Raw genomic sequence first — 18533 nt, 5'->3', positions numbered from 1 at the left:
TGCAATTTTCATTAGTTTTTATTTTTATTTAGTTTTGACTTCAGATTTTCAATTTTATATCAGTTTTAATTAGTTTTTACCAATTGTTTGCTAGTTTAGTTTAGTTTTTATTTTTTTGAAAATCCTTAGTTTCAGTTTAGTTTTGATTAGTTTCAGTTATAGTTTTAGTTGTGTTTGCAATAATTAAGTGTAACAAAATCCCAGTTTCATCATATCAGTCATTCTGCTCATCCTTGGGTATGTTGCTATTCCAGCTACCATACTGCACCCTGGACAGGTCGCCTGTCTGTCGCAGGGCTAACACGCAGAGACAGACAACTCACATTTCCACCTATGGGTTCTTTAAATAAATAAATAAATAAAGGCAGATGAACAACCATTGATACCAGGCAACTATAAAATGTATATCTTGGCCCCAATGAGACTATTAACTCTCGCAGCACCGGGTGTTCGTAATTTTGGTTCAAGTGAATTGATAAACTTTTTGAAGGCAATTGACTCACACAGTTGTGTAGATATCCCCGTCCTGTTGTCTCGGGATGCATCACGCTGCCTTGCCTGGGGTTAGCTTCTGTTTCTGGGGATGAGGGTTGAGTGTGCTCCCTTACCTTCTCAAGGTAAGCTAGGTTAGCCTTCTTGTGTGAGCTTTTCAAGTGCACTTTAAGGTTTGTGGGATTTTTTTCCCTTTAGAAATGTCCCTCATAATTTGTCTCTTTCCACTACAAGACACTTGCTTTATCCAAAACACAGTCATATTCAAAGTAATCCCAAATTGGACTCTGGCTCCCGACTTTTCCTGACATGATTCTGCGCGTGGACGGAGCAGCAACACAGACGACTCGACTAACGTACTGCCACCTGCTGGCATAATGAGACACAGCAAGAAAAAAATCTGTAAACTAAACTTCATTTTCACCCTTGACTATTGTATGACACGCACACATCAATGAAAACTAAACACATTTTTGCTATAAATTCAGTTAATTTTAGTTAGTTTTGTGAACACTCATTATAGTTTTAGTTAGTTTTCCTTTTTTTGTTTTTATTTTTATTTCCGTTAACGAAAATGTTTTTTCACTTCTAGTTTTCGTTATTTCGTTAGTTTTCGTTAACGATAATAACCTTGTCCTTGACCTGGGACCTAGAATAAACCATCCACCAAGCCCTTCGAGACAACCCGGAGCTTGGTGGGCCAATACCAGGTACTGAGACAGAGTCTGAGTCTGTCATTAGCATTTAGCTGTTAAACTCAAATTGCCCCCATCTAAGCACATTCACCCTACATTTCATGTTTCCCAGGTTCCCATGTTTCAAATCAGCAACAGTAATAAATATAGATTGTTATAGGCAATTTTATTCATTGATTTTTCTTTTTTTGTTTGTTGATTATTTTTTAAATTTTTTACAAACATTCTGTTGTTTTATAAGCATTCACATATAAATCAGGACTTCTATTTGTACTTGTGGACTTTAAACTAGAGGCAGATGCGGGACTTCCATGTCCTGCATCTGCCTCATCAGGGACTCATTCTGGACTATAAAGAAGATTAAGCCTATATTTGAATTCTGTTTTTGTATTTATTCTTTACTTTCTCTCAGACCATTAAACACCATCAGGGCTACAGCTGAAATAACAAAAACTCCAACTATCTTATGCAAATTTGAACATCCATTTAATTGAATACTCAATTATAATGATGTAATGATCAAAACAATATTAATAAGTCTGTTAACTATTGGCATTTTTACTGGCCTACACTGTCCATACGTATTCATTGTTGGACGCTTTTGAAGTTGCAGGACTTGTGAAAACTTGCCATATTTCAGCATGGTGTGCAGCTTATAGAAGCCAAAGATTTCAGCCAATTCAGCTCCAATCAGATGACTAAAGATAATAAAATACACCATTTTATGCTTCAAGGTCATAGGTCAAAGGTCAGACATTAGTGTGTTGTTATGAAAGCAGGCTGACATCCTCACATTGTTATAAAAACATCATAAATCATCAAATAGGTAGTATAGTCCTTGCCCTTTGGGGAGAATTGTGCTCCACTGTTTATTCTTTACTTGCTTTCAGCCTATTAAACATCACTTGGGCTACACACATCCAATAACCATTGTCTATTAAGCACATTCACAGACTGCTTTGTAATCCTACACATACAGTAAAGTTCAGTTCCTATTTCCTCCATTTCCACCTTTCAGTAAACACCAGATCAAGGTCAGAAACTCAAAGAGCAGGAAGCTTAAAATAATTCAATGTGACAGGTTTCTTAAGAAATTTGCAATCATATAATCTAAAACTGAAAAAAAGATCAAATATGAGTATCAGTGAAAAAAGAATTGTTTCCTTAAAAATGTAATTGAAACTATACTCATGAGGGAGTTCAACATTCACTTTCTACTTTTTGTTTTTCAGTTTCAGCTCTGATTTGGCTCCATGGGTCAGAATCTGTTATTTATTGGGCATCTGAAGTGATTTTACCCTTCAGAGCTGAATGTGTTGCAAAATTCTCCATCTGACCAACTCAGTTAGCTGCAGACTACAACTGATAGACGACTACTATTCTACTTAATATTCTTTTTGCTCATTTATTAGAGATTATAAAGTCTTAAACGGTCAGTAAACACAGAAATTTCCTGATTAAATTGAGATTTTTCCTTTTTTCAGTTTTTGCATGTTAACCTACATTTAACCAAAGATAAATAAACCCTGATGAATTTCTGCTTTAAATACACATATCTCAGTAACTTGCAAACAAACACAGGGCAGGCCGTAAAGACGAGTGTGTAAAGTCTTATTTGTTAGTTTTATTTCTTTTGCTTGTTTCTTTATTGTTTTCATGTGTCCGTCTCAGGCAGGGACACATGAGAGCTTTTTGTTTCTTCTTCTCTTCTTATGTCCTGCAGGTTGTTACATGATGTCTTGCTGGTGCTGCGTGGACTCGCTGACAACCTGAAGGAGAAAAACACGAGACAGAAACATAAAAGCCTTATCAGATGACTTCTCTGTCTGGATGAATGTAAGATATCTGGAAATGAGTGAACACTGTCCCAAATCCATACAAACTACAACAGTAGAGACAGAAAGATTACAGTCAGAGAGTCCAGGTGAACACAGGACAGATTAAGAAACACCAGCAGTTAATTACTTACATTAAAGCAATCTTTATTTGTATGTAAAGTTTCTAAAATATTAGGTGTAAATAAGGTAATGGATTGTTTTCTGTCTAAATATGGGACATTTGCATTTGCTGGTGTGGCAAGAATGTTTTCCTCTGCTTCAGAGGAGTGGTGTGGCAGTGGGCAGTGCCAAAAGGCTGGCAGAGTAGCTGGGACTTATTGGTATGATCAGTCCTGGTATTTCAGTTGCCAACTGGTAACAGAGAGGGGAAGGCTGTGCCAGAAACAAGCCGGCTGAAAAGCTGCACAGAGCAATTTGGAAAAGTTGCAACTAATACTTACCCAGCTCTTTAACAGTGTGTTTGTGTTGGTCTGTCGTGTCACAGTGGTGTCGAAACCCAGATGCGCTAGGACAGATGTGCAACCAGTAAAGCCAGTGGAAGTACTGACAGCAATGCTGGCAGAGATGGCCATCATGCACCAAGAACAGGCGACTGTGCATCAAGATCAGCTCCAGTGGCTACAGAATAAGGCCGAGCGCCAGATGAGAGTGTTGGAGCACCTAGTCTCGGTCTGGCGTCCCCCTGGCACCTCTGTTGTGCCAGGGGGACGCCAGCAAGCCATGTCAAGCAAACCTTGACATGGCTGTATGACTGGCCAAAAACCACCCGGCAGTGCAGCCAGCAAACCCGCTGGATCAACCACAGCCAGTTGTGGAGAATTGGCCGGTCCCAGCCCCAAGGAGGAGGTTCCCCAGCTCCACTATAACTTTGCTGGTTATGGAGCAGCCACCACAACAGCCAGTCTCGCTGTCTCCCCACAGGTTCCAGCAACTAAGCTGCCCCAACTCACAGGGAGCTGTGCAAATGCTGAGGCAGGTATGTTGGAGGTGTGGGCGGCCAGGACACTGACATTAGGAGTGCCCACTGACGGATGTGGGGTAGCTGTTCCGTGTTGCTGGCCCTCCAAAACCTTCCCCAGGTCCAAGAGGGACATGCAGTGTCAAGGTGCCAGTGGATATACGCCAGGCTCTGGTGGACTTGGGCTATAGGGTGAGTCTGGGCTGCACGCAGACCCTGGTCCTCCAAACCCTGGTACGGAACGGGACATTGTTGGAGGCAGAGTTGGTGGAGGTTAGATGTGTGCATGAGGACATACACAAATATCCCATAGTGCCGCTCCAAATTAAATACAAGGGCAAAACACATGGTGTAAAGGCTGCAGTTAGCTTGCACCTGACGCATCCCTTAATTCTGGGTACAGATTTGCTGGTGTTCAATTACCTGTTGGGGCAATGTGTGGGGATACAATCACGAGCTTTAGCAAGGGGGATGTTTGTACTGTGCTTAGCAGAGACCTTTAGTTTATTCAACTCTGACTCTAGGGAGGAGGAGGCCATCTAATGAGGCCCTGCTGCCTCCAGCGATTCACTCCACAGGATATTTCCCACTAGAGGAATCTCATGACTAAACTCTATGCAACCTCAGCCTCTGATCAAGTGATAAAAAATGATGGTCACATGCTTGCCCTGTCATAACACTGGCACCTCCAGGCCCTGTTTCAGATCATCTCCCGAGTCGGCATCCCGAAAGAGATACTGACCGCCGGTTCATGACCGGCTTTGTGGAGCTGACCAGCCATGTAACTAATCTCACTCAAAAGTGTGCCCCAGATCTGGTCCAGTGGACAGAGCAGTGGCAGGCAGCATTTGTGCAGTTGAATAAAGCTCTACCGGTATTTGATAAGATAAAATGTGATTTATAGAACTTAAAGACATTTTTCCATGAATTTCTTGAATAAGGTGCTGGGGTGGATCACATCAAAAGAAAAGCAAACAAACAAAAGAAAAAAAAATCCTTATGAAGGCAACTTAAAAACTTACAAGGCTAATGAATGCAGTTTTATATCTTAGCGGTTTTACCTCTCCATCGCGGGTCTCGATGGTCTTGATGAGGACAGTTTTCTTTGAATGCATCTCAGAGGAGCGCTGCTGCTCAGGGCTGGTCTCTGATTAACAAAGGTCGGAATACATTTAATTTTTATTTAACATGTAAAATGTGTTATGTTATTTTGAAAAATCACTGAAAACTTTATGTGGATGACTCTTGGACCTATGAAATACAAATTAAATAATACCCCATAACACTGGGGTTGTATTTAATTTGTAGGTTAATTGATTTAGAAATCAATTAATTAATTAACACCCATTTTCTTAATTAAGTAAAATTTTAATCTTACACAGTTTTAATGTGGTAAAAAAGTAAAATATTATTGAAATGTATAACAAAAACAGTAAATCGGGCTCCATCTGAACAGACTGTGGACTCAAACAGAATAAGGCCTGTGTCCTGGTTAAAGGAAGCCTGCCCCCTGGTGGTATGTTTAGGTAACTGCAGCTGTGTGTGCACCTCGGAAACTCAGCGTGGAGTAGGTTTGCACAGGCAAGGCAATCCTGCAACGGGAGAAGGAAAAGTGTAGAAAATATCATTTTAAATGTTATTTTATGTGTATCTGGATAAAATATTGACATTCTGAGGCAGTTTTCTTTTCCAAATCTTTATTGTAAAGGCAGCACACTAAAACAAAACAATTTTGGCCTGGTTGGATAGTTTGATAAATTACCTGCTCTCCTCTCCTTCCAGCAGCTTCCTGTAGGTGGCGATCTCCACATCCAGCGCCATCTTGACATTGAGTAGGTCCTGGTACTCACGGAGGTGGCGCGCCATCTCATCCTTCATGTTGGCGATCTCCGCCTCCAGCCGGGCAATGCTATCCTGGTAGTTGCCGGCCTCTCGTCCATGACGGTCCTCCATGTCCCGCATCTGCCTCATCAGGGACTCATTCTGGATTAATCAGAGAGGAGAGTCTGAAATCAAACCGAGCTCAGAGAAGATTACGTTTAAATAAAAACCGAAGAAGGTTTATGAGACCTACGGTGCCTTTGAGGGAGTCGATCTCACAGGTGTAGGCCTGGATCTGGTGTCTGAACTCCATGGTCTCCTGACGGGCCTGCTTCAGAGCCTCGTTGTTCTTACTTACCGCCTGGTTCAGATCAGACACCTGCAGGGTCAAAGGTTAAATAGATTTCACAATTTATTTTAAATCCCCAACTCTTGGATGTCAGAATTGATCTCTAAGTGTCGTTAATACAGAAAACATCCCTCTGACCTTGGACTTGTACCACTCCTCAGCCTCTGCGATGTTCTTGGCAGCAATGCCCTCATACTGAGCCCTGATGTCTCGTAGTGCTGCCGTCAGGTCCGGCTTGGACATGTCCATCTGGATCTGGACTTGAGTCTCCTGCATCTGGGCCTGCAGCTCACGGATCTCCTGTGGGAGGAGGAGAAACGTAAGGTTGACTGGCCCGTTATATTTGAATTTGAATTTGATATACCTTTATTAGTTCCACAAGGGGAAATTTCATAAGGCTGCCGACCTATTGCACACAATGGCGGCGCCAACTTACCCTCCGACCATACATACATTACACAAAACATCACATGGGGAAGACAGGTCAGAGAGGTATAACAATGGAAAAATGCACCACATGAGGAAAGATAAGGAGAAAAAAATAACTCCCCCCAGACTGAGCTCCAACAGGGAGATCAGTTTGAGAACAGAAAAAAACACCTCTCCACATAGCACATGAAAAAACTCTTAATACACCAAAGAAACACATGACAAGCAACAGGGGTGGGTAAAGGGTGAGAGTCAGCCGATTTAGACAGTACATCCGGGCCTGTGTGCTGGTCTCCCTGATCCACCGTCAGCATCGGAAGGGAATAAGCGTCGAAGGTGTTTGGAAAGGGAGGGGGAGTGAGTGTGTGCATATCAGTGTATATGTACAGTGGGGCAAAAAAGTATTTAGTCAGCCACCGATTGTGCAAGTTCCCCCACTTAAAATGATGACAGAGGTCAGTAATTTGCACCAGAGGTACACTTCAACTGTGAGAGACAGAATGTGAAAAAAAAATCCATGAATTCACATGGTAGGATTTGTAAAGAATTTATTCGTAAATCAGGGTGGAAAATAAGTATTTGGTCAATAACAAAAATACAACTCAATACTTTGTAACATAACCTTTGTTGGCAATAACAGAGGTCAAACGTTTACTATAGGTCTTTACCAGGTTTGCACACACAGTAGCTGGTATTTTGGCCCATTCCTCCATGCAGATCTTCTCAAGAGCAGTGATGTTTTGGGGCTGTCGCCGAGCAACACGGACTTTCAACTCCCGCCACAGATTTTCTATGGGGTTGAGGTCTGGAGACTGGCTAGGCCACTCCAGGACTTTCAAATGCTTCTTACGGAGCCACTCCTTTGTTGCCCGGGCGGTGTGTTTTGGATCATTGTCATGTTGGAAGACCCAGCCTCGTTTCATCTTCAAAGTTCTCACTGATGGAAGGAGGTTTTGGCTCAAAATCTCACGATACTTGGCCCCATTCATTCTGTCCTTAACACGGATCAGTCGTCCTGTCCCCTTGGCAGAAAAACAGCCCCATAGCATGATGTTTCCACCCCCATGCTTCACAGTAGGTATGGTGTTCTTGGGATGCAACTCAGTATTCTTCTTCCTCCAAACACGACGAGTTGAGTTTATACCAAAAAGTTCTACTTTGGTTTCATCTGACCACATGACATTCTCCCAATCCTCTGCTGTATCATCCATGTGCTCTCTGGCAAACTTCAGACGGGCCTGGACATGCACTGGCTTCAGCAGCGGAACACGTCTGGCACTGCGGGATTTGATTCCCTGCCGTTGTAGTGTGTTACTGATGGTGACCTTTGTTACTTTGGTCCCAGCTCTCTGCAGGTCATTCACCAGGTCCCCCCGTGTGGTTCTGGGATCTTTGCTCACCGTTTTCATGATCATTTTGACCCCACGGGATGAGATCTTGCGTGGAGCCCCAGATCGAGGGAGATTAGCAGTGGTCTTGTATGTCTTCCATTTTCTGATGATTGCTCCCACAGTTGATTTTTTCACACCAAGCTGCTTGCCTATTGTAGATTCACTCTTCCCAGTCTGGTGCAGGTCTACAATTCTTTTCCTGGTGTCCTTCGAAAGCTCTTTGGTCTTGGCCATGGCGGAGTTTGGAGTCTGACTGGTTGAGGCTGTGGACAGGTGTCTTTTATACAGATGATGAGGTCAAACAGGTGCCATTCATACAGGTAACGAGTGGGGGACAGAAAAGCTTCTTACAGAAGACGTTACAGGTCTGTGAGAGCCAGGGATTTTCCTTGTTTGAGGTGACCAAATACTTATTTTCCACCCTGATTTACGAATAAATTCTTTACAAATCCTACCATGTGAATTCATGGATTTTTTTTTTCACATTCTGTCTCTCACAGTTGAAGTGTACCTCTGGTGCAAATTACTGACCTCTGTCATCATTTTAAGTGGGGGAACTTGCACAATCGGTGGCTGACTGAATACTTTTTTGCCCCACTGTATGTGTGTGCGTGTCCAGAGTTCAGCTGAGACAGTGTCCTTCGCCCTGCTAGGCTGAGTAAACAGTCTTCCAGCCAACCCAGGTGGCCTTGCATGGAATGGGAAGGAACAGACTAAACACAGTCGTTATCAGGGTGTTGTTGTTCAGCTCCAGCCTTGAGACCGCAGCTGGCACCGAGAGGGTATCTGCATGAAGTGATGGTGGTTTTTACTTTAGTGCGAACACCTCATATGAATTTCAAAACTGGTCTCTCAATCTCCCGTTGGAGAGCCGCGAGCTTCGCCATACTTGCGTTCTGTGATGTTGTCATTTCTTGTGCTCAAGGAGCCGATTCTGAGAACTCATGACAGTGTGCCCCCCCGAGATGTCATCCAATTTGCGCCTAGAGATGTTATTCCGGGCTAGCCCTTCGAGATGTATCCAGTCTGCAGTCAGAGATCTTATTCTGAGTATTCACAGCAGCCGTAGCCTCTCCAAGATCTTATCCGTGCTGACTCAATGAGCCCATTTTGAGAAACTCACGCCTCTCCCATCGTTCCAATCCCAGCGGGCAGCCTAGTGGGGGTTTGAACAGCCGGTTCCACTTCCTTAATTCTTCGATAAGTCAGGGCCAAGCCAGCTCTGATCAGCAAGAAACCTGTTATCATGGTTCCAAATAGGTAGATATCTTCAGCACTCAGGCTCACCCAAGCCCAAACTTCTCATTGAGAAAGGGGTGTCAATTGCATTTAGGGACCAGTTGATCCAATCCATAATTCCTCTTTTAGGTTTTAGAGAACAGACTGTGAGAGAGTGTTCCAGGGAAAAGTAATACAAAAAACACGAGACTAGACAAGGACATAAGAGGCTAAGCAGGGAAGCTATGGGAGAGGAGGAGAGGAGAAAAGTGCGACCGCCTTCGTCAAGAGCAAGAGCAGAATATAGAACTGAGATTTGTCTATGCAGACTGGATTCACTGGATTCACTGTCTGGGTACGTCACTCAGGGACTAACTAGTTGCAGCCATCACAACCATGAAACCACTGGTTGTGTAACATGAAAGTCCTAGTAATGACCTTCTAAGATCCTAAAAATAAACTATAATTATGATCTGAGGCAACTCTCCGTTCTTCTAAGTGAACTGAACTGCAACAATAAATACATTTTGTTGGTGCAGTGTTTAGAAATTATGCCTCACAGAAGGAAAGTCCATGGTTTCCAGTCTGGGGTCCTTGTGCATGGAGTTTGTATGTTCTCCCCGTGTCTGTGTGGGTTCTAGATCTGAGTGTAAACGGGTGCCTGGGCTCTCTGTGTGAGCTCTATGACAAGTTAGTCATCTGTGCTAGGTGTACCAGAGCCCTGGCCCTATGACAGCTGGGATAGGCCTTAAACATCCCCAGTTAAATTGAGGAAAATGAATGGATGGCTATCCAGTTATAGAGCATAACAAACCTTGCACGATCTCATATCGTCGTGTTGGTGTTGTTCCCAGATCAACATAGTAAATGTTGTTCCAGGATCAACATTGCAAGTGACCAATCAGAATGTTGTGACGTCATACTTTTGCGACTTCAGAAAAAACTGCCGTAAAACAAAAAAATGTAGTTAAGCTGTGAGAAACCGCCTCTGTCCGCCGATCAACGGACCCTGACCCTAACCCTTTAATAAACGCTAAGCAGAATTGATATTGTCCTTGCAACATTGGAATTTCATAAATGCATGAATGGCTTGACGCGCCAAAGAATAACGTCACAACAATGTGATTGGTCACTTGCAATGTTGATCCTGGAGCAACATTTACTATGTTGATCTGGGAACAACACCAACACGACGATATCAGATCATCCAACAAACCTTACGTAGTTTTAAACATCACTATCTCTCCTTGTTGTTTAGGACACAAACCCAGTCTGGCTTAATACAGAAAAATTCCATTGAAGTCTCACTGTGGTAACCACGATTAAATTATATTCAACCAAAATCATCAACTTTACCAAACATTAGTGAAAGTCTCTGGTCTGGAGGGCCAGAACTTTATACACCCACCATCAACCCAAATTCCTTCTGCAGTTCATAAATATGATTAATGAGGACCTGATGTGTGACAGTAAGCCTTGGCAGTGAACAACCAGAAAAGTTGGCATCTCCCAGAAGCTAAAATGATAAATGAAGCTATAGAATGTGCAGATGGTGAACTATTAGCAATGCTATAAAATAAATTAAATAAAATGCCAATAAAAAACAAAACAAACAAAACACAAGGAACAAACATCTGAGTAAGTGAGCACAGAGCTTCAAACCTGCTAAGTATTACAACATGAAGGAGAAAAACAACAGAAACAAGACTAATAATAATGAAGATAAAAAGAATAAAAGAACAACAATAATAACTAGAACAAGAATGAGAGGAAGAAAAATAATTACCACAAGAAAACCAGGAAGAACAAGGAAAAGAACAGTAATAAAAACAAGTGGTACAAGGAGATAATAAGAGCATGAAATTAAAGAATCCAAGTTAAAGACGCTTTAAGAAGTTATTAGGATTTTCTTCCTCCTTCTTTATGCAACTTAATTTGCAGATGTGAAGTAAAAAAAGATTCACCGAGGTTTTATTCCTCCCTTTATCTAAAAAGTGACTTAATTTTAGTCCAAACTGTTTATAACACTTTAATCCACTCTGAGTAACCCTAGGCCATGTCGAGCACACTAGTTTTTGGCATCATGTAGTAATCGCTCCAGGCTGGAGACAGAACGAAGCCCATGCTGATCAGAGACGAGGATTTGTCCACCGGTTGGTACACAGAGTAATTTTAGCCTTACATCTGCTGTGGGAGATTTCAGAGCTCTACTGCCACGCTGCCCGGGCCTGCTGCCAACAATGCAATTCTGTGTGTGTTTGAAAGTGAAAACTCCCCAAACCCTCTCGTTTGTCGTCTTGCACACACAGAGACAGATGTTCTAACAGATGCTAAGACAGACCAAGAGCATTGTCTCACAGCTCAACACACATTCTTAATCCTGTGAAGCTTGTTTGTGCCTCACTGACAGATTTGTTTTAAAGCAACAATTTGTGACACCTTTCCTCCCTAAAGTCCTCTATAATCTACTTATTACTAAATGAAGAACCTACGCTGATGGCAGCAGTGTAATAAAACACTTATGAATGCATTTTAAATCCTGATAATGGAGCTGGGATCAGCGACTGGTAAAGATGGAAGAGGGTGAAGAACAAACCTCTTCATGGATCTTCTTCAAGAAAGCGATTTCCTCCTGCAGCGTCTCAATGCGTCTCTCCAGGTCCAGACGGGCCAGAGTGGCAGCGTCCACATCCTGCAACATTAAAAATGTTAATTTTATGTCAAAATGAGATAAGCATGGAATAATTATCGACATATTTTCCATTGAATCAAAGTGTATAATGATAAAAAAAAATGCATATATTACAAACTTCCATTAAGTTTGCCACACCAGCAGGCTAATTATTGTGAAACATGGGTGGCAAATATATGGCCCATGGGCCAAAATGCAGACCAACTAATCCAGTCCACTTGATGGCTTTGAAAATGTTAGAAGTACAAAGAAAGAAGGAATAAATTTTTTTTTAACTTTTAACAGTATTTTCCCCTTTAAAATGTTGTAACCCAGATTTATAGCCTTCTTACATCCATAGTCTGCCATAGTACACCAAAAAGTAACAGAAAAAATGAAGATATATTTTATTTATCACATTCATATTATTATATTAATATTATTATTATCATAATTATCTTATTTTGTTATGTTTATAGTTATTTTTTATGTTTTTGCTTTTCATTCTTTCTTTTTTTTCTTCTTCTTCTATCATCTTCAGCATTCTTCTTCTATCTTCTAGTATCCTCCTCCTCCTGTGTGTCCTCCTTCACTACATCCATGACTCTTCACTGTGAACTTGCCTTTTCTTCCTGCCTGGCAGCTCTATCTTCAACATCCTTTGTCCAATAACAAATATCCACTATCCCTCTTCTGTATGTCTGAACCATCTCAGCCTTTCCCATCTAACACTGTATTTATTGGTGAAAGTAGGAAATGAGAGTGGGACATACCGCTCTGAAAGCAGCCAGGTTGTTTTCTGCTTCTTCTTTTTGAAGAATCTCTTCCTGGAGTCTGCAGGACAGTGAGACACAAAGCATGGTTTCAGACAGAGAGCCATTAATGAGCAGCTGGATTAATGATTGGTTTGAACACACTGTAGAAGCTGCTGTCCACACATTAGGGAGCTCTGCAGAAAGACGTTGAAGCTGAATTAGGCTAATAAGTTCAAAGATGCATCATTTCATAGCCTGTATATAAAAGATGGATGTTGCCAGTGTGCTCTCACCCATTGGTTAGTGACGCCTCAGGTTTAGCAATTTCATTTTGGTGTTTTTAAACCAGACGTGACTGCACACAAGGTGGCCTGCCCGATTGCACATCCTTCTTTATCATCCTTTCTAACCTTAAATGGTCTGAAAAATTTAGAAAATAAACATTATATTGTAATAAATAAGATTTGAAACTATCATCCAGAGGTGACGCCCCCTGCTGGCAATTAGAAACAATGCAGGTTTAGCACAATTCCACATTGGCTTCAGACTTGGAAGTCCATTAAAAGGACGCTTTTCCAAAATAAAAGATGAAAGTGCATCCTTTAACTTGAACTTGTTCACTTTTTATACCCTGTAAAGGTCACTGATCGGTTACAGACTCCCCTTGTGGAATAGATTTTCTAAAGCCTGAGGAGGTTAGGAGGCTTGTTTGATCTTTGACTCTTGAAATACAAAATGCTTAAAGGTTATCATGGCAACTTTTTTTGTCCAGTAAAGTCAAAACACACACTGCCTACCACATTTAATTATTTAAGGTGTCAGAAGAGCGCCTTTAAGTCTCAACCTCAAGGAAAGAAATGAACTTTTGCTTGTTAAAAACGTAAACTGCAGACAGAGAAAGGACAGATCCTTCAGATATGTGTGAGCTTGTTCCTCTCCTTTTATAGAAGAGAGCCATGTAAACACAGTGTGTGATTAGCACTAACTTTGGTCAGTCTCAAGTAGTAACACACACACTGACACACACATGCCTATTAATCACATCAAATCAGTCACCAATGCTTTTTGGAGTCAGAGAAAAATGATGCTCAGCTCTGAGATTAACAGCAGTTTATGTCACATTTTGAATGGACTGATTGAAGAATTTTATGCTCAGGAGCACTTCATAATTATGTCAGGCCTAAAGTTAAATCATGGCACACATGTATATTTATCGATGCAGACTGGTTTGAGCTGTGGAAAATGCCTCTATAATCATCGCCTATTTAAATATTCGCTTTGGAGTTTTCAGGGGATCACACTCTCATTTCTCATATCAGGACTAGAAGATCTGAATATCTGCTTTGATGTTTTCATCATCTCTGCAGGTGTAAAATGAATAGCAAGACTTGTCATGCTGTAAATAACAATGCAGTAATAATATTAATAAATAATATTATTAAATAAAGAGCTACGTAAATTTTTTTTTAAAATTTCTATCATTTAACTCAAATTGAATTTGTCAGAAGCATGGTAACAGAGCTTACAATATAAAATTATTTTATAATAAACATATTTATTGATGAAGTTACATTTTATATTTTCATATAAACTTTATAATGCTGTATAAATTAAACAAAATATATAAAAATTAACTACAATGAGGCTAATTATAAGATATTAAAACGAACATAATTTCCCAGCTTTGTCTTTCATTAAATTAATAAATAAAATTTTCTTTTCCAGTTATTAACAACACAGCTTTTTTATTCAAATAATGGAGTTGTATCTAATTTAACACCAGACAATAGTTAGTTGTTGCCACTATAAGCTAACTGTCCTAATACAGAAATTAAGGTACATATTTAAACTTATCTAATTAAACACACAGTAATTAATCCTGTTCATAAGTTCAATATCCATTGATATATTAGAAAATGTTTTTTTATATTCCATAAATATTCCAGTTAAATCTAATCATAATAAAGAAGAAAGTAATAAAGGATGCTTAATTTGGAAATTATTAATTACTACTGTAAACTACTTAGCTTAGCCTACGAGTTCAATGGTATTCAAACAGACACATTAATCAACAGTTTAATTTTTTTATATATATTTTAGGAAGTTAATGTATTATATTAAATAAAAAACCAAATCAACTATAATGGAGAAAAAAGTAACAAGAAGTTTAGCTCAGTAGTGGTGGCCCCATGATCGGATGGTCAGGGGTTCGAATCCACTGAACGGCTACCCTGAGGTACCCCTGACACACTGCTCCCCGGTGCACCTGCTTAGTGACTGCCGAGAGAGTAATTTCCCCACAGGGATCAATAAAGTATACATTTTTATTACTTTTATTATTATTATTACTAGCGGTTAAGCTCAACATTAAATTTCTTTAAGTCAATACTAATTTATTAACCTAGGTCATTATTTCTATATTAGTTAAAAAATTAAAGTAATTTGTTATATTACAACAAATATTGAATCTAATCATAACAGAGAATTACTATCTACATAATATTCATATAGATAGTAATTATTGCTGTTTAGCCTAGTTAGCGTAGCCAAGTAGCAGTAACTACCAAATAACTTGCTTATGAAAATCACATGACTTAATGTTATTAAGCTATGCATTTAATTAGATAAAGATTGATTAATTATGTGGTCACTAATCTTGCTCATTAGTTCAAATGAGGGAAAAACTCATTTGGCAGCTTGTTTCTCGGTAGCTTGCACCCTACACCATTTGAGAGTCCATTGTAATAGTCAGATAGCTTTTTAGCTTTTGTGCCAAGGTTAGTAAAAATAACATTTCACTGATATTCCGATGTTTTGTATAACCCTTTAATATCAGAGATTTTTTACCACAGCATAAACATGTTGTTAGCAGGATTACATAGATTATTTATACTTTTTAAATGACCTAATAAAATACTTTGGTTTATTTTTGCTGATTGTAATATTTTTAGCATCATTATTATTGTTAAGCTTCAGTCAAATATCTGTTTTACTTTGATTTATCTGATTATACGCCCCTCTACATTCTAACATCCTTATACCCAAAATACCCCCTGTAAGACACTCATCCTCGTGACTCACCTGTAATCTTCTTCCTGTGATGATGTATAAATGATCCTGGTATATTTTGATTTAAACAGCTTTGCATTTATACAAAATATGTTTAAAATATATTTAAAGCATTTAGGAAATATCTTGAAAATAGCAAACGTATAATCAAGTAATCTGTTGTAAAGAGCACAATCTGTGAAACCAATAAGATGCACAGAGGAACCAGGGTTTAACAATACTTCCTGTAACTACAACAAACAGCAGATCATCTCCCACACGGCAGGTTAAATCTAGCACACACAAGCCTATGTATCGCCTCATTCCTCCATTCATTATTCCACTCCACACACTTCTTTTCATTTTGCATCGCACTTTTTCACTACTGCTTGTTGAGCAGTTGGCAAGTGTTCACAGAAAAGTGCAATAAAATGCAAAAACCTGCAGAGTTTTTGTCACATTTTAGTTCTAGATACATCACACAGTGGGTAAATGCTCCAGGTTGTTGCTTAAATTATGGTAATATTAATATTTCTGTAACTGTTCAGTGTATGGGACAAGTAATATTGTGTACTTTGAACTTTTTAAGAAATATTTTCAGTTTACTTATTTTAAAATTATTTTTAAAATTGTTTATTTGTTCTAAGACTCACTATAAGTCTATAAAGGTTTTTACATTAAAATTATGTAAAGCTCTTTTTTTGTCATAATATATAAAGGTCATGTCAGAATAAACAAGAATAAACAAGCTAGTAAGACGCATGCCACTTCTTGCTCCTCCCACCTGATTTTGAGTTTATCCAGGTCATCGAGCAGGTTGTCCCGCTCCACCTCTATGCGTGACCTCTGATTGGTCAGGATCTCCACCTGCCTCCTAAGCTCGCTCATCTCCTCCTCGTACAGGTCGGCAATGCGCGTGGGCTCACGGCCTCGCAGGCGCTCCACCTCCACCACCAGCGCCTGGTTCTGCTGCTCCAAGAAGCGGACCTTCTCAATGTAGCTGGCAAAACGATCGTTCAGGTGCTGCAGCTCGGCCTTCTCATTGGTCCGTGTGGTGAGAAACTCCTGGTTGAGGGCGTCGGCCAGGCTAAAGTCCAGCGTCTCGCCCATGCCGGCATAAGAGCGCCCAACGGATGCCCGGGAGGTCACCGGCTTGCCATAGTAGCTTGAGGAGACCCGGTAAGCTGGTGTGGCGCTGGTACGGGTCACCTCATAGACCCTGGAGGTGACATGACCCCCGCCACTGCCGCTGTGGCCCAGCAGGGATCGGTTGAGTGACGGTGAGGCGTAGGTGCCATGACCGAAGGTGCGGCGGTACGATGAGGCGGTCTGACCGGAGGAGCTGTAGGAGGCCATGTTGGAGGACACAGAGAGCCTGGCGAGAGCTGCTGCAGAGAGGAGCACTGAAGAAGAACCTGCAGCCCTCAACTATTTGTAGTTACCTCCTCCCTCAATTTTTACCCCCTCCTTCCTGGGAACTGCCCTCCCTCTGTCTCTGTCTTTCTCCTTTAGCCCTTCTTGTTACATTCCTTTTCTTTCTTCTCTCCTTTCCTGCCTTCATTTCTTCTCCATCTACCTTTCCCCCCTTGCCTTCTCTCCTTTCTCCCTCAGCCCTTTCTCTTCACTTTCTTCTGCTTTTGCAGGCATTCATATTCTATATAGCCACCAATTTTTGCCTTAAGACAGGATGTAGAAAGAAAAAGGCAAAACAACCATAATTATGATCAAAGGAAGGAACAGACATGCTTAACACACTGCATTTGTTGTCACTACGTGCTTTAAGGCAACTGTTGTTGTGATTTGGCACTATATAAATTAAGTAAAATCGAATTAAACTGAATTAAAAACAACCATTGTCCAAGCTGTTACTTGAGTTGCTGACTTAAGGTTTTTTTTCCAATTTGTTTATAACATATTCATATTTTTATTGGCTTTGAGTGGTCATGTGAGTATTCATCAGTATTTTAAGCAAATGATTACAAAACATGTTTAACAAGTGGAAGTCCTACAGTTGCCTTAAAACATATGAATTTTAAAGCCACAAATTCAGTGTAGTGTGAGGTTGGGGTGGGTGGATAGGTCAACAAAATACTGGACATGAACAAAATAGACCTGTTTCATTTTTTTTAATCAGTCAACCAACAATGTGTAGCATTTCCATATCTAAGTGTACGAAAAGGGTCTGCAATCAGTACGGACATCCATGTGTTTGGCACATCTGTAACAGTTAAAACAAGAAGAAGACGTCATGCAGCAGGCTATGGCAGCTTTTTTTCTCCCACTGAATAAAAGCTTTTTGCCATTTCAAAGTCAAAAATTCAGGTTACGCTTGCAAAATTTTTAGTTAAGGGTAAAATCAGGATTAATTCAATCACCCTGCTGGATACACTTGATTGACAGATATTAGTTTGTAGTGGCTGGCAGAGATGGGCATGTAATCCGATTACTTTTTTCAAGTAACGAGTAAAGTAAGGGATTACTATTGCAAAAATATTGTAATTAGATTACCGTCACTTTCCCATAGGAACGCTGCGTTACTGCGTTACTAAAACCGTGATTTTTTTTGCGAGAATGTCTCATGACAGTGACGTAAGCGAGTGCGACTTTCGTGACAACAGCTGTGTGCAGATCAACAATGGATAATATATCGAGTGCGGGAGAGAGTATGAGCGTGCAGCGTTTAAAGCGTGGAAGTACTGACCTTACTTTGAGTTTGATTCCATAAAAAGTGACAAAAACATTAGTGTCCGTTGTGCGTGGGAAGAAAACTTCTTTTTACAGCGAAAAAAAAAACCCTAAACAAGCACCGAGTGCGCTACGATGTAATGGGAAATTCACAGAGAAACTCGCGGATTCTTCCACTGACCG

At 40.4% G+C, this 18533-nt stretch overlaps 1 protein-coding gene across 1 annotated transcript; it reads right to left on the bottom strand.

The window, feature by feature from the left end:
• Positions 1–1466: 1466 nt before the first annotated feature.
• desmb (desmin b) lies at positions 1467–17051 on the bottom strand. The gene is made up of 9 exons (XM_087835979.1): positions 16450–17051; positions 12636–12696; positions 11788–11883; positions 6292–6453; positions 6058–6183; positions 5746–5966; positions 5532–5575; positions 5045–5130; positions 1467–2956 (listed from the first exon to the last, which is right to left on the bottom strand). Exons 1-9 carry the CDS (start codon positions 17019–17021, stop codon positions 2915–2917), a joined length of 1410 nt encoding a protein of 469 aa, XP_087692105.1. The 5' UTR covers positions 17022–17051; the 3' UTR covers positions 1467–2914.
• Between the last annotated feature and the right edge of the window lie 1482 nt (positions 17052–18533).

This window comes from Neolamprologus brichardi, chromosome 23, assembly GCF_056152115.1.
Source record: "Neolamprologus brichardi isolate AB-2024 chromosome 23, ASM5615211v1, whole genome shotgun sequence".
In the NCBI taxonomy this organism is placed as follows: Eukaryota; Metazoa; Chordata; class Actinopteri; order Cichliformes; family Cichlidae; genus Neolamprologus; species Neolamprologus brichardi.
Note: the sequence above shows the minus strand (reverse complement) of the source record. Positions and strands in the feature narration are given on the sequence as shown.

What these genes read in the sequence shown, in the direction of transcription:
- desmb (XM_087835979.1), bottom strand. Translation starts at nt 17,021, where the DNA reads ATGGCCTCCTACAGCTCCTCCGGTCAGACCGCCTCATCGTACCGCCGC. An exon ending in ACCTGGCTGCTTTCAGAGCG is followed by an intron (nt 11,884 to 12,635) that starts GTATGTCCCACT and finishes TTAATGTTGCAG; the next exon opens with GATGTGGACGCTGCCACTCT. An exon ending in AGGAGTGGTACAAGTCCAAG is followed by an intron (nt 6,184 to 6,291) that starts GTCAGAGGGATG and finishes TTGACCCTGCAG; the next exon opens with GTGTCTGATCTGAACCAGGC.